The 13,904-nt window shown below is 45.5% G+C and overlaps 1 protein-coding gene across 4 annotated transcripts in view; it reads left to right on the forward strand.

Annotated features, from left to right (window-relative positions):
- CTIF (cap binding complex dependent translation initiation factor) overlaps positions 1–13,904 on the forward strand; it is a 189,530-nt gene that overhangs the window by 64,986 nt on the left and 110,640 nt on the right. For all 4 annotated transcript variants that reach the window (XM_083575659.1, XM_083575660.1, XM_083575661.1 and 1 more), the window contains one exon: positions 4,777–4,852. In XM_083575659.1, coding sequence (XP_083431785.1) covers positions 4,777–4,852 — 76 coding nt within the window. The remainder of the gene's footprint in view (positions 1–4,776; positions 4,853–13,904) is intronic.

The following is a 13,904-nucleotide window of genomic DNA, read 5'->3' on the forward strand; positions in this document are numbered from 1 at the left end:
AGCTCTCCCTCTCTGCCCAGTGCCTTTCCTGTGAAGGAGAGGCGCTGCGCAGAGAGAGAGAGAACTGCGCAGCACCCCTTCAGCGACGCACCTGTCATGCAAAGCCGGAGGAGGAACAGAATGGACTTCTGTTCCTTCTCCGGCTTCGCTGAAGGGGTGCTGCGCATTTCTCCCTCTCAGAGAGGGAGAACTGTGCAGCGCCCCTTCAGTGACGCGCCTGCCCTGGCTTTTGCCTTAGCCGCACGCAGCCTCTTCGGGCAGAGGGAGCCTTCATCCCGCTGCCCTGAAGAGGCTTGGCGCGGTTATCCCAGATGCCAGAAAAGCCACATGGTATCCCAGAAGCCAGATCCCTCTTGCTGTTCTGGCATCTGGGATTCAGAATAATTTTTTCTTGTTTTCCTCCACCCAAAACTAGGTGTGCCTTATGGTCTGGTGTGTCTTATGGAGCGGAAAATACGGTAGTAGCCATTGATAGCCCTCTTCTCCTTCAATGACAGGACACAAGTCCACCATCACTCTTCCCTCCTGAACTATCCAGCAACTGTTATGGCTGGCTGCTTCAAGGATTACTATAGCAGTAACAAGTAGGGGACCCTTAGCCACATTTGTGGTGTGTCAGCAGCCTCTAAGAGGACTGCTCCTGCGTGAGGTGTCCACAACTCAAGGCAGGAGTTTGTTTAGAGCTTGTAGAGGAAGAGGAGAGGTTTCAGGAGAAAGGCAATTCGTTATTTCTCCCCACCCATCCAGTACTCTCTAGCTGTGCTTCCAGGCTTGAACATAACCATATAATTTAAGGTGCTGGTTTTGACCTTTATAGCCCTATGCGGCCCAGGACCTAGGACGTACCTACGGGACCGCCTCTCCTGGTATGCCCCGCGGAGGACCTTGAGGTCCACAAATGACAACACCTTGGAGGTCCCAAGTTGCAAGGTGGTTAGATTGGTCTCAACTAGGGCCAGGGCATCTTTCCACTGGGCCTGCAGAGCTGTTCCGCCTGGCCTTTGGTTTGGGCTCAGTCTGACCCTTATGTTTCTCTCCCCTTATGGTTTGATCTATGGGCTACTTTTAAAATGAGGCTGCATTTTAAATTGCATTTTAACCAGTATTTTAACTTGTTAGTTTTTTCCCTATTATGTTTCTACCCTAATTTTACTGGTGTTAGCCGCCCTGAGCCGGCTCTGGCCAGGGAGGGCACGGTATAAATAATTTTTTTATTATTTTTATTTTTATTATTATTATTATTATTATTGATGGAGGGTGGTTTCTGGAGATGCAGAAAGGGGGAAAGTATCCTTTTTTACTTTCCACTGCTCCTGAAACCTCATTTTTATCATGGGCAGAGAAGGGCTCAAGGCACGCACGTCTCTGACCCTAATCCTGCTCGCATGAGACTGTGCATTGTTTGGGGTTCAAACAATACAACCTCCCCTCTATTTTCCTACCCCGCCACCCACTGACATCCACAACATTCCACAGGTGCTACAAACTTGTTTTGCGTAGATTCTTGTTGGGCCGTTGTGAGAAGTTTTCATTTCGTGGGGTTTCTTTTAATTGTCTTCTAACTTGCTAGCCAATATAATTCTGCATTTCTGGGGGGTAACCCCTGGCTGTAGAAACCACTGCCTTAATTTTTTTTTGCACCCAGACTGGTAGTAGGGTGCCAGACCACCCGAGTTCAGTATTAGGGGGTGATGATAACATTAGCAGAGGTAAATTATTACGTGCCTTTTGTTTTAAGAAAAAAGAAGCAGCATGAAAGACATTTGGTCTCTTTGGTTGTCGCAACAGCCTTGTAAGACAAGTACCACATCCCACTTCATAGAGGGAAAAGCGAAGGGTGGACAATGTTGAACTGCCCTAGGCTGCCCTGTGCAATTTGTTCCAACGCGTTTCCAAGCAGCTAGGAAGCTAGAGACCTGTTTAGAAAATCCTATTGAAATGGAAGGTGTGAGCTTTTCAAGCACCTAAATTCCGCACCCGGTACGACAACCTTGTGCTTTGTCCTGTCCTTCTGCAGAATTGTGGTGCACACGCAGCCTTTTGTATAGAATCCTTTTGTGCTACTGAAACTTTAAGGTACAACAGCTTAAGCAGGCGGTTGCTTCAAAGTTTCATCCTGGGGTGGGTTTTTAGAATCCTTTCACATCAAAGACATTGGGTCAACAAGTGTTAATCCAGCGAGGAAACGCCATTGAATCCAGTTTCTGCTTTTGTTCCGAAGGAAACGGAAGCATGCAACCCGGGGAAAAGGTTTAGGTTTTTCTGGTTTGTGTTATATCACCACCATGAGTTCCATAGAAATCCACATTGCCCATTGTTTAATGATGAATAACAGTAGAGCTTACTTTTCTGCAAATATGCGGTCCATGTGGCATTGAAACTCCTAGCAATCGTATTTTTGTTGGACTCTTGCTGTTTAAAGAGATTGCAGTAAGCCTTCCTGACCTTTTGTACAGGCTACAAATAGGTACACATGTTTCCATGGGCATCTCTACATTCCAGATTTAAAGGGACTTGCTAAAAAGTCTCTCCCCTCCCCACTTCCACAATGAACCCTGGGAAATGTAGTTTGGTTGGGAGGGAAGTATCTTTAATAGAGAAACTGCATCACCTGGCCAAATAGTTTCCAGGATAATTTCAGGGGAAGTTGTGTAAGCTTGCAGTGTAGATCTTGTTTATTTGCTTACAAGGCCCCAGAGTGATGTACAGTGATACCTTGGTTTACGAACTTAATCTGTTATAGAAGTCCGTTCTTAAACCAAAACTGTTCTTAAACCGAGGTGTGCTTTCCCTAATGCGGCTTCCTGCCGCTAGTGCCCTTCCACCAGTCGGCTTCCGTTCTTAGACTGAGGTAAAGTCTGCAAACCGGGACACTACTTCCGGTTCTGTGGAGTTCGTAAACTGAATACAGTGGTGCCTCGGGTTACATATGCTTCAGGTTAAATATGCTTCAGGTTACAGACTCCACTAACCCAAAAATAGTACCTCAGGTTAAGAACTGTGCTTCAGGATGAGAGCAGAAATCGCGCTGCGGCGGCAGCAGCAGGAGGCCTCATTAGCTAAAGTGGTGCTTCAGGTTAAGAACAGTTTCAGGTTAAGAACGGGCCTTGGAATGAATTAAGTTCTTAACCTGAGGTACCACTGTAGTTCCTAAACAGGGCTGTTCTTAAACTGAGGTACCACTGTACATCAATGCAAATAGTAAATCAAGGTTGAATACAATCCTGTAACTCTTTAAGTTACAATAGGAGAAAGGCAGCATTAAGTTATTAGTCACTTCCATACAAAATCCAACTGCAGGAGTTCATTTAACTTTTAACTTCTCCTCCCAAAACTTGCTGAGATTTTTTCTTATTAAAAAAAATGTAATGAAGTGGTCAGATGAATCTTTAAATGTGCCCAAAGTGTACATGCTTCTCAATGCTGGTACTTCTGCACTTCACCTGGAATTTTTTGTCACTGCTGTTTACAGGGAAAGCAGCCAAAAAGGCCCTTCTCTGCGTACCTTTGCTGGGCTCTGTGCGTTGAATGGAGGCACAGACAGGTCTCCCTCTGCGTGCGATAAGCTCCCCTTCCTGCTATGTTATTTATTTCACTCATACCCCAGCCTTTTTCGCCCAGGAGCTCAGGAATCGTATAAATGATTCCTCCTCTCCTACCTCTGTGAGATATGTAAGGCTGAGAGGCAGTAAACCGGCCCAAGGTCACCCCAGTCAGCTTGGTGGCTGCCTTGGGGATTTGAACCACTGTCTCCCGGGTCCTAGTCCAGCACTCTTAACTCAAACTGCAACTGCCTCTGTGTTCGACCACAGACCTGCAATGAGCTTATTACTATTCTCTTCAGCTGCTGTGATTTCTTTTGGGAATGTGTTATCGTGTCACAATGCGACATTGGTACGCATCTCAGCCACTGAAAGCAAAGTTTGTTTATTTATTTAATTTATTAAATCTGTATAATGCCCTTTGTCCATAGATCTCAGGGGGGCGGTTCGCATCATAGAAACAGTGCTGGGATTACGTAAAAGCTATACAAGCTATAGCTTAGGGCCCCACTCTCTTGGGGCCCCCCAAAAAATTTAAAGGAAAAAAACCTGGATGTACATTTCCAAAATATAAGATAAAAAACAAATAAAATAAAATCTACATGCAGCAACAGTGTTTTGTGTTGTGTAGGCTCCTATGATGTAAGTAATGGGCCCTGCCTTCTAGCCTGCTCCCTAAAATAATCACTGGTTTGCTCATTTCTATATATAGGGTGCCTACATTCTCCATGTGCAAATGGCTTTAGATACCTATTAGGTCATAAATTACCATATAGCATATATTCAACATAAAAAAACAGTGACAATTTGTTGTTGGCAAAGGACAGCTGGACATATAAAGGGCCCCATTACTTTCAGTAGTTTAGAGCCTCATCAAACCTAAATCCTATATAGAAAGACAATATAAAAACCACAAAACGCATAATAAAAACAAGAATGCAAATGAACAATTCCCCACCTCATATTTAAAAGGGTATCGGATGTTGATCAGCCAGAGGCCTTGCGGAAGAGGAACGTTTTCATGTAAGGTGGATCGTTAAGACTTGGAAATGAAAATTGGAGGGGCGTGGAGAAGAAGAAAGATCTTTCGGCATTTGCCATTTGGGAGAAACACCTGCCGGAGTTTTGTTTTGTGTTGTTTGTCACTCCTTTGTAAGCCATGGACCCCCAGCCTGTGCATGAACACATTTTGGCACACGGTGTTCATTCTCCCCTTTCTCTGTCCCTGACTCAGGATCGGAAAAGGGAAGAGCGAGGACGGAGATGGAATCAACCTCAACGACATAGGGAAGGTTCTCCCAGCCTGGCAGGTGAGTCTTTTCCCATATCTCCTTTGTACAACTTGTTCTGTCTGCTTGACACCCAAACAGGAGAGCTGTTCAGCCCCCAAGCTCCCTACTGTGTCTCAAATATGCTCAGTCTCTGGCCATTCAGGCCAAGAACCATTCCTTGCTGTCGTTGGAGCATTATGCTCTATAAAGGGCTCCCCCCCCCCACATTGTCTAAATTGCATTTATGGATTTTTGAGTTTGATGTAAGAATACACACAGCACTTTTGGTATTTGCAGAATGAAGCCCATGTACATCAGTGTAAAGAGTTGCATCAAACACATCACTGGGCTAACGTTTTAGGCCAGGGGTGAAATCAGTTACAAGAGGTATAAATATTCTTACTACCCTTGAGTTGTGGACTCAGAGGAGCAGAGGGTCATTTTTCACACAGAAGTGAGGACTGAGAGTCATTAGTGAGTTAAAATAAAATTATAAGGAGGTAATTGCTTTTTAATAAAAATTGGTTGTTGTTTTTTAAAGTGATTTGTATAAATATATTCTGTCTGCAATATTTTCCACAGGGGTGTGGGCATGATATATTATTAAAAGCAGTGCTTTTTTTCTTTGAAAAAAAATGTTTAGAGGTACTCTCATTTTCCTACTCATATTGAAATACTGCCCCTCAATGAGGCCAAACTTAGATTCACAAAATGCTTAGGGGTATGCGTCCCCCCAGGAAAAAAGCACTGATTAAAAGTATCCCTATTTACATATATTTTTAAGAATTTGCCCTCTGAGCCCATCCATACACAAGGAGATGCCCTTTTTCTGTGTTACGTGACTGAAAGGCTCCTGGCATGTTTTCTTAAGCGCATCTGTTAGTCTCCACAATATCAAGGTTTGGGAGCAACTGTTATCTTTGGAGCCAGCGTGGTGCAGTGGTTAAGAGCGGTAGACTCGTAATCTGGTGAACCGGGTTCGCTTCCCTGCTCCTCCACATGCAGCTGCTGGGTGACCTTGGGCTAGTCACACTTTTCTGAAGTCTCTCAGCCCCACTCACCTCACAGAGTGTTTGTTGTGGGGGAGGAAGGGAAAGGAGAATGTTAGCCTCTTTGAGACTCCTTAGGGTAGTGATAAAGCGGGATATCAAATCCCAACTCTTTGTACTTCCTTGCTGTGGTGCAGTCAGAACTTGGTAGGTACAGCCGGCCAGGACAGCTGGATATTCTGAATACATGGATGTCAGATTATGTACAGTATCTGCTTCTCGGCGCTGTGGAGTCTCAAAAGATTGTCGGTTGTCAATGAATCGTGTCGAGGCCGCAGGTTCTTCGCAAAGTTTTCAGTACTTTTTTGTATTTTAAATTTTTTTTTATTTTATTAAAATAATTCAACATTAATACATACATATTACGAATATACAGACAAACACACATTTCATACAATCCTTAAAAATATTCATATATACCCACACTCAATCCAACACATACCTCCTTTTCCCACCACCTTCCCTCACCCCTCACCCCACCCTTGTGTTAGACTTCCAATCTACTCAATTGCAATTTCTTTCCACTTCTATTACTTTCTTTCACACACTTTTAAACCAACTTTCTACTTCTTTTCCTGTTACACATTGTTATCCATTTTATGTAGTACAGTGGTACCTCGGGTTACATACGCTTCAGGTTACAGACTCCACTAACCCAGAAATAGTGCTTCAGGTTAAGAACTTTGCTTCCGGATGAGAACAGAAATCGCGCAGCAGTAGCAGGAGGCCCCATTAGCTAAAGTGGTGCTTCAGGTTAAGAACAGCTTCAGGTTAAGAACGGACCTCCGGAACGAAATAAGTACTTAACCTGACGTACCACTGTATTTCAGTATTTGTAACAGAATTATTTATTCTAATAGGAGTTCTGATTTTTGTATTTTCATTATAAGTACAAATCGCGTAAAGTGGGGAGCACTCTTTAAACGTACCCCCTCTACCGCTTTCTCTTCAATCCATACCAAAACTACCATGCCCAAAAATATCCACAACAAGAATTGAAGCACTGGGGCTGGCAGGAGACTGGAGGACGTGTGGGAAAACTGTGGCTGCTGCTGTGCTACCCCACAAATCGGCTGCTAGTTGGGGAGGCTGAGCAGTGTAAACAACCCCCCCCCTGTGCCTATGGTCTCTTTGGGGGCTTCCTCTGCCCTCACTGACTTCTTCAGGCTCCGGGGAGAGTCCCCTTGTGAACCACAAGGACTTTCCAGCTCCCTCCCGCCATTTCCAGGTACGAATTGAATTGCTTGATTATTTCCCGCGCATCTACACGGTCGCAGGTGAATTAGAATGTGTGTCAGTGGGGGAGATGCCTGTACCCAATGTTCATTTAGTGCCTTGAATTCATTCCTTGGTATCCATCACCCCACAGAGGTCAAAAGCTTTGAATCGGATGGGTAAATGGGGGACAAGCACTCCTTCAAACAAAAGCATGGTGCCTGCAGCTCCACTTGTGCCCTCGGAGACATCAGGTGCCAAGAACAGCCCACCCCTAAAAAATATTGACATTCAGAAAAAAAGTATTCAGTTGCAGAGAATAGGCCAGATTGTGGTGTGGGCTGGATTGCAGGGTGTGTGTGGTGCCAAGCACAGGTTTTCCCCCCAGTTTGCAAATGCTCACAGCACCCCAGAAATGTTGGCAACCCCTGTTGTCATGGGACGAAGGTGGCACTGTGGTCTAAACCACTGAGCCTCTTGGGCTTGCCGATCAGAAGGTCGGCGGTTCGAATCCCCGCGACAGGGTGAGCTCCCGTTGCTCTGTCCCAGCTCCTGCCAACCTAGCAGTTTGAAAGCACGCCAGTGCAAGTAGATAAATAGGTACCGCTGCGACGGGAAGGTAAAAAGTGCTTCCATGCACTCTGGTTTCCATCACGGTGTTCCGTTGCACCAGAAGCGGTTTAGCCATGCGGCCACATGACCTGGAAAGCTGTCTGCGGACAAACACCGGCTCCCTTGGCCTGAAAGGTGAGATAAGCGCCGCAACCGCATAGTCGCCTTTGACTGGACTTAACTGTCCAGGGGTCCTTTACCTATCTATATCTATCTATCTATCTATCTATCTATCTATCTATCTATCTACCATCCAAGATCATATTTATGCTGCAGCCTTCATGTTGTCTTTACGCCCGTTTTCCTGCCACGACGCCCCTCAAAGGATCCTGGGAATTGTAGTTGGGAATCACTGTGACTTCTCGGTACAGAGACCTCTGCACTCTCTGACGGAAGTACAGTTTTCAAAGTTCCCTGAGGAGCAGGAATGACCGCTGAACATACTTGAGGCCTATACTCAGAACGTATTTTGCACTGCCGTTCTCTTAAGTTGAACGGTCAGTTTTGGAGCGGATGTTGTGCCATCTGGCGGCCATTGGTGAAAGGACACCCTCCTGTAGCAGAGTCATCTGACTGAAAACCTGAAGTGCTGAAGTGCCAGACTCCCTTTTGTTTCATTGCATTTTATTATTATTTATTCAACTTATATCCCTCCTTCCTTCCAAAGGAGCTAGTGAAAGACACCATAGACTTTTCAGCTGGTTAGCTCAATTGGTTAGAGCATGGTGCTGATGACACCAAGGTTGCAGGTTCAATCCCCCGTTGGGACAGCTGCATATTCCTGAATTGCAGGGGGGTTGGACTAGAATTCAGGGGTCAGCAAACTTTTTCATCCGTGGGCCGGTCCACCGTCCCTCAGACCATGGGCGGGGGGGAGATGAACGCATTCCTATGCCCCACAAATAACCCAGAGATGCGTTTTAAATAAAAGGACACCTTCTACTCATGTAAAAACATGCTGATTCCGTGGGCCGGATTGAGAAGGCGATTGGGCCGCATTTGGCCCCCGGGCCTTGGTTTACCTACCCATGATCTAGGCCAGCGGTTCTCAACCTGTGGGTCCCCAGACGTTGTTGGACTACAACTCCCATCATCCCTGAGCTCTGGCCTTGCTAGCTAGGGGTGATGGGAGTTGTAGTCCAACAACATCTGGGGACCCACAGGTTGAGAAAGGCTGATCTAGATGATTTTCAGGGTCCCTTCAAACTATGTTCTTCTATGACTTGGTTGCCTGTGGAGAGGTTAAGTCATGCCTCCTTTCTCATCCAGCAAAGGAAGTGACGTCGTTTGACACCAAAAGTGTGGTCTTAACAGTGTTGGCATCTTGCTTAGTTTTGTCTCCACGTGCCTTTTCCAACTTGCTGTTCCTCCAGATGTTGTTGGGCTACCCTGTATATATCCCACTCTCTGATAAATTTTTCATCTGTAATGCTCCTTAGCCTTGCTGATAATCTCGCCAGTTCAGCGTACTCTTATTTTATTTTGTCAGTCTGACTTAGATGGGATATCCTCTCCCTTCCAGCCTTTTGCAGTTATCAGAGAGTGGGATATATACAAAGTCTATGTACAAGACTATGTATGGGACGCGGGTGCTGCTGTGAGTTAAACCACAGAGCCTAAGACTTGCCGATCAAAAGGTTGGCGGTTTGAATCCCCGCGACGGGGTGAGCTCCCGTTGCTCGGACCCTGCTCCTGCCAACCTAGCAGTTCGAAAGCACGTCAAAGTGAAAGTAGATAAATAGGTACTGCTCCAGCGGGAAGGTAAACGGTGTTTCCGTGTGCTGCTCTGGTTCGCCAGAAGCGGCTCAGTCATGCTGGTCACAGGACCCGGAAGCTGTACGCCGGCTCCCTCAGCCAATAAAGAGAGATGAGCACCGCAACCCCAGAGTCGTTTGCGACTAATGGTCAAGGGTCCCTTTACCTTTACTTTTACCTTTATGTAAAAGAATATTTTCAAAAAATCAATCCATTGGCAGGTATTGATTAAGCTTTGGCGTGTAAATAGGATCATTTTATAAAATAAAATTTATAGTAAGTTAAATAACACGGAGAAAGTAAAGTTTAAGCACGTATTTAAGGAATTTAATCCGGGAATGCAAGGGGAGGATCGGAGGTCTTGTCAGATTTAATCACAAATGGATGTACAAAGCAAGTATTAGTTAAAGAATGAATAATTGTTTGTTGTTTATTTCTTATTTTGCCTATAACATCTATTGTACATTTATGTTGCAAAGTTTTCAACCAAGAAAGCATTCAAAAGAATGGGGGGGTGTTGTTGGACTACAACTCCCATCATCCTTTGCAATGCTGCCCGGAGAGCTGGAGGTCGACTGGTTGGAAAAGGCTGGTCTGTGCAGTGTGGCATTTAAACGCACTTCATTCAGTGGCGCTGTGGTTTAAACCACTGAGCCTCTTGGGCTTGACGAGCAAAAGGTCAGCGGGTCGAATCCCCGCGACAGGGTGAGCTCCCATTGCTCTGTCCCAGCTCCTGCCTACCTAGCAGTTCAAAAGCACACCAGTGCAAGTAGATAAATAGGTAAATGTGGTGGGAAGGTAAATGGCGTTTCTGTGCGCTGCTCTGGTTTCAGTGTTCCGTTGCTCCAGAAGTGGCTTAGTCATGCTGGCCACATGACCCGGAAAAACTGTCTGCAGACAAATGCCAGCGCGAGATGCGCGCTGCAACCCCAGAGTCGTTCGCGACTGGACTTAACCGTCAGGGGTCCTTTACCTTTTTTACTCCATTCAAAGCATGTGCACTTAGCTGCAGCCCTTGCCCCCATTATTCTGAGGTTCAGTGCAAATTTCCAGATCATAGGGGGTATCTTTCAAGGGAAGAGGTTCCACCAGATGGGTTAAGCGTATGTCCTCTAGTCCCTCTTTGTTTCAGGCACCCCTGCAGTTATTTTGATAAATACACAGTTCCATCCAAGACTGTTAGAGTAAGGCAGCATTTCCCAAAACGGTCAATGTTGACTCACTGGGGTCAGTAGAAGGGGGGGGGGTTAAAAGGAGGTTCAAAATGGCCTGTAGAGGAAATGAAGTTTAGGAGGTACAAAATATGTATTTAGGAACTCTGAGCCTCAGAAATAAAGGGCAGTGTATTTTATAAAACGATTCCACAACACAATATTCTCAGACAGACAGACTGCAAAATTCTTTTCTTGCCTTTTATGGCATCTAATAACGGCGATTGAGTAATCCGTGTGGATTTTATATTGATATTTCTTGAATTTGCTTTCTTTACATTCCTAAGAACCTGAGCTGGAGTTGATAGTAATTTTATAAGCTTGTCAAAGGAGTCAATGAATGCCCAGAATTTGTGAAACCCTGAGCTGGCTGCATTTCTTATTGTGAACCAGGAGGCGGCAGCAGATACCCACCCTCTGACTTATCCTGCCACTGTAATGTCCTGGATGCATTCCGTTCTACAGAATGTGCAGTACGACAAAAAATACGAGTGTGCTTGGAATCATACGCAAAGATTACAAGAATGCACTGATTTCTTTTTTTCAAATGGGGAGGGTGCAACAGGTCCTCTCTTCAGAATCCTTTCAAGCAAATAATAAATTCAGTTTTTAGGTTGCGCCATTTGCGTCATTAAGCAGCACTTTCAAGATGGACTTCGAAGCAGCATCACTTCATGGGCCTTTTTAAAAAAATGGTGTTTAAAGGATAATGTGTGAAATGGCCCTGATGAGAGAGTGTGTGTGTGTGTGTGTGTGAGAGAGAGAGAGAGAGAGAAACAAACCAACCCTGGTGAACTGATTTGACAGGGCTTGGTCAGGTTTCAGTGTGTTTCCAAGAATTATTATTATTATTATTATTATTATTATTATTATTATTAATTACTACCCACTCATATGACTGAGTTATTATTCCCAAGGCCAGATTTAGGTTTGATGAGGCCCTAAGCTACTGAAGGTAATGGGGCTCCTTTATATGTCCAGCTGTCCTTTGTCAACAACAAATTGTCGCTGGTTTTTTGTGTTGAATATATGCTAGATGGTAATTTATGGACCTAATAGGTATCTAAAGCCATTTGAACATAGCAAAGTATGTATTTTATCACAGTAATTGTTGAACTGAAATACAATTAAGAAGAAGTATCAAAGGCAAAGGTAAAGGGACCCCTGACCATTAGGTCCAGTCGTGGCCGACTCTGGGGTTGTGGCGCTCATCTCGCTTTATTGGCCGAGGGAGCCGGTGTACAGATTCCGGGTCATGTGGCCAGCATGACTAAGCTGCTTCTGGCGAACCAGAGCAGCGCATGGAAATGCCATTTACCTTCCCGCTGGAGTGTTACCTATTTATCTATTTGCACTTTGACGTGCTTTCAAACTGCTAGGTGGGCAGGAGCAGGGACTGAGCAACGGGAGCTCACCCCGTCGCAGGGATTCAAACCGCCAACCTTCTGATCGGCAAGTCTTAGGCTCAGTGGTTTAACCCACAAGAAAAAGTATATTAATAGTAAAATTTGGGGGAGGAGGCTCCCAAGAGAGTGGGGCCCTAAGCTATAGCTTGTTTTGCTTATACATAAATCCGGCACTGATTATTCCCTTCCCACAAAAGCATAGATTCACCTTGCAATTTATCCTCTGGGAAAGGTTTTTATTGAAGGCTGCACCTCCCACAGGCTGCAGCAGAGGGTGATGTGGTTTTTCCAATGCAAGGTGAGCTGGCAGCTGGATGCTGGCAGAGAAGTTCTCCCCCCACAAAGCTAAACAGAGCTCTCTGGAGAGGAAGCTGCCGGTGTCACTTTTCCCAAATAGTGAAATATAGCATGTGTTAGTAGCAGCCTTTCTATACAACATCCTGAACCAGGGTCAGGGCGCATGCTCTTCCCGCCGAAGTCGTGGCGGCTGACCTCAGGCTTACCCAAGAGAAAGGAGCCTTGCTCTGCGGCGGCAGGACCCAGCCTGGCACGAGTGCCCTGCCGTGATCTTGGCTCTCGGGAAAGGGGGTGGGTGGGGGAAAGCGAGAGCGGCTGCGGGTTTCCCTGCATGCATTCACGCCATTTGTCATCCGTGTGTATGTGTGAGAGGGAGAGAGCTTTGCAGCTGGCTGCCCCTCCTCCCGTTGCCTGTCCTGCCTTCTGGGAAGCTTTCTAGAGAAATGGCTGTGGCCACTGTGCTTGGACCATATTGCTTCCAGCTAGGAGTGGGTGAATTGCTTATACAGTGGACCCTCGGGTTGCGAACGTGATCCGTGCGGGAGGCACGTTCGCAACCTGCAGCACCGCGTCTGTGCACGCGCGGGTTGCAATTCGGCACTTCTGCACATGCGCAAAGCGCGATTTAGTGCTTCTGCACATGCACAAAGTGCCGAAACCCACAAGTAACCCGTTCCGGTACTTCCAGGTTTCTGTGCTTCTGTAAACTGAAAACGCACAACCTGAAGCGTCTGTAACCCGAGGTGTGACTGTATCAGGAAAGTTAGATTCCAGAGAGAGACAGACAGACAGACTGACTCTAGGCTGCAGAGACAGTGAATCTTTAGGGCTGCAGGGCTGTGATCTGATCTGATATTATTCCATCACTCACAAACATCACCTAGCATAGCCGGTGGTCAAGAACGATGAACATTGCAATTCAGCAATAACTGGAGGGCTGCAAATTGTTGTTGTTGTTGTTGTTGTTGCTGTTATACAACAACAACAACAACAACAACAACAACAACAACAACAACAACAACAACAACAACAACAACAACAACATAATTATTTATACCCTGCACATCTAGCTGGGTTTTCCCAGCCACTCTGGGCGGCTCCCAACAGAATATATAAAAAAGCAACAAAACATCAAACATTAAAAATTTCCCTAAACACGGCTGCCTTCAGATGTCTTCTAAAAGTCAGATAGTTGTTTATTTCCTTGACATCTGATGGGAGGGCGTTCCACAGGGCAGGTGCCACTACCGAGAAGGCCCTCTGCCTGGTTCCCTGTAACCTCACTTCTTGCAGTGAGGGAACTGCCAGAAGGCCCTCGGCTCTGGACCTTTGCTTACACCACTCCAAATTTCTTATTGAATAGAAATATGCTGGAAAACAAAAAAGAAACAACTCCTAGTGGTGCTTGATTAATTGTTCCACAGAACGCAATTACTTTATTGTATGATCACAGGGCATCCAGAAAGTATACAACAATCCAGCTACATGAGAACATGAATCATTCCCAAAATAAAATTATAAACGAACCTCTTACATATGTAGTTTA

The sequence above is a fragment of the Podarcis filfolensis genome (assembly GCF_964270895.1).
Source record: "Podarcis filfolensis genome assembly, chromosome: 11".
Classification (NCBI taxonomy): domain Eukaryota; kingdom Metazoa; phylum Chordata; class Lepidosauria; order Squamata; family Lacertidae; genus Podarcis; species Podarcis filfolensis.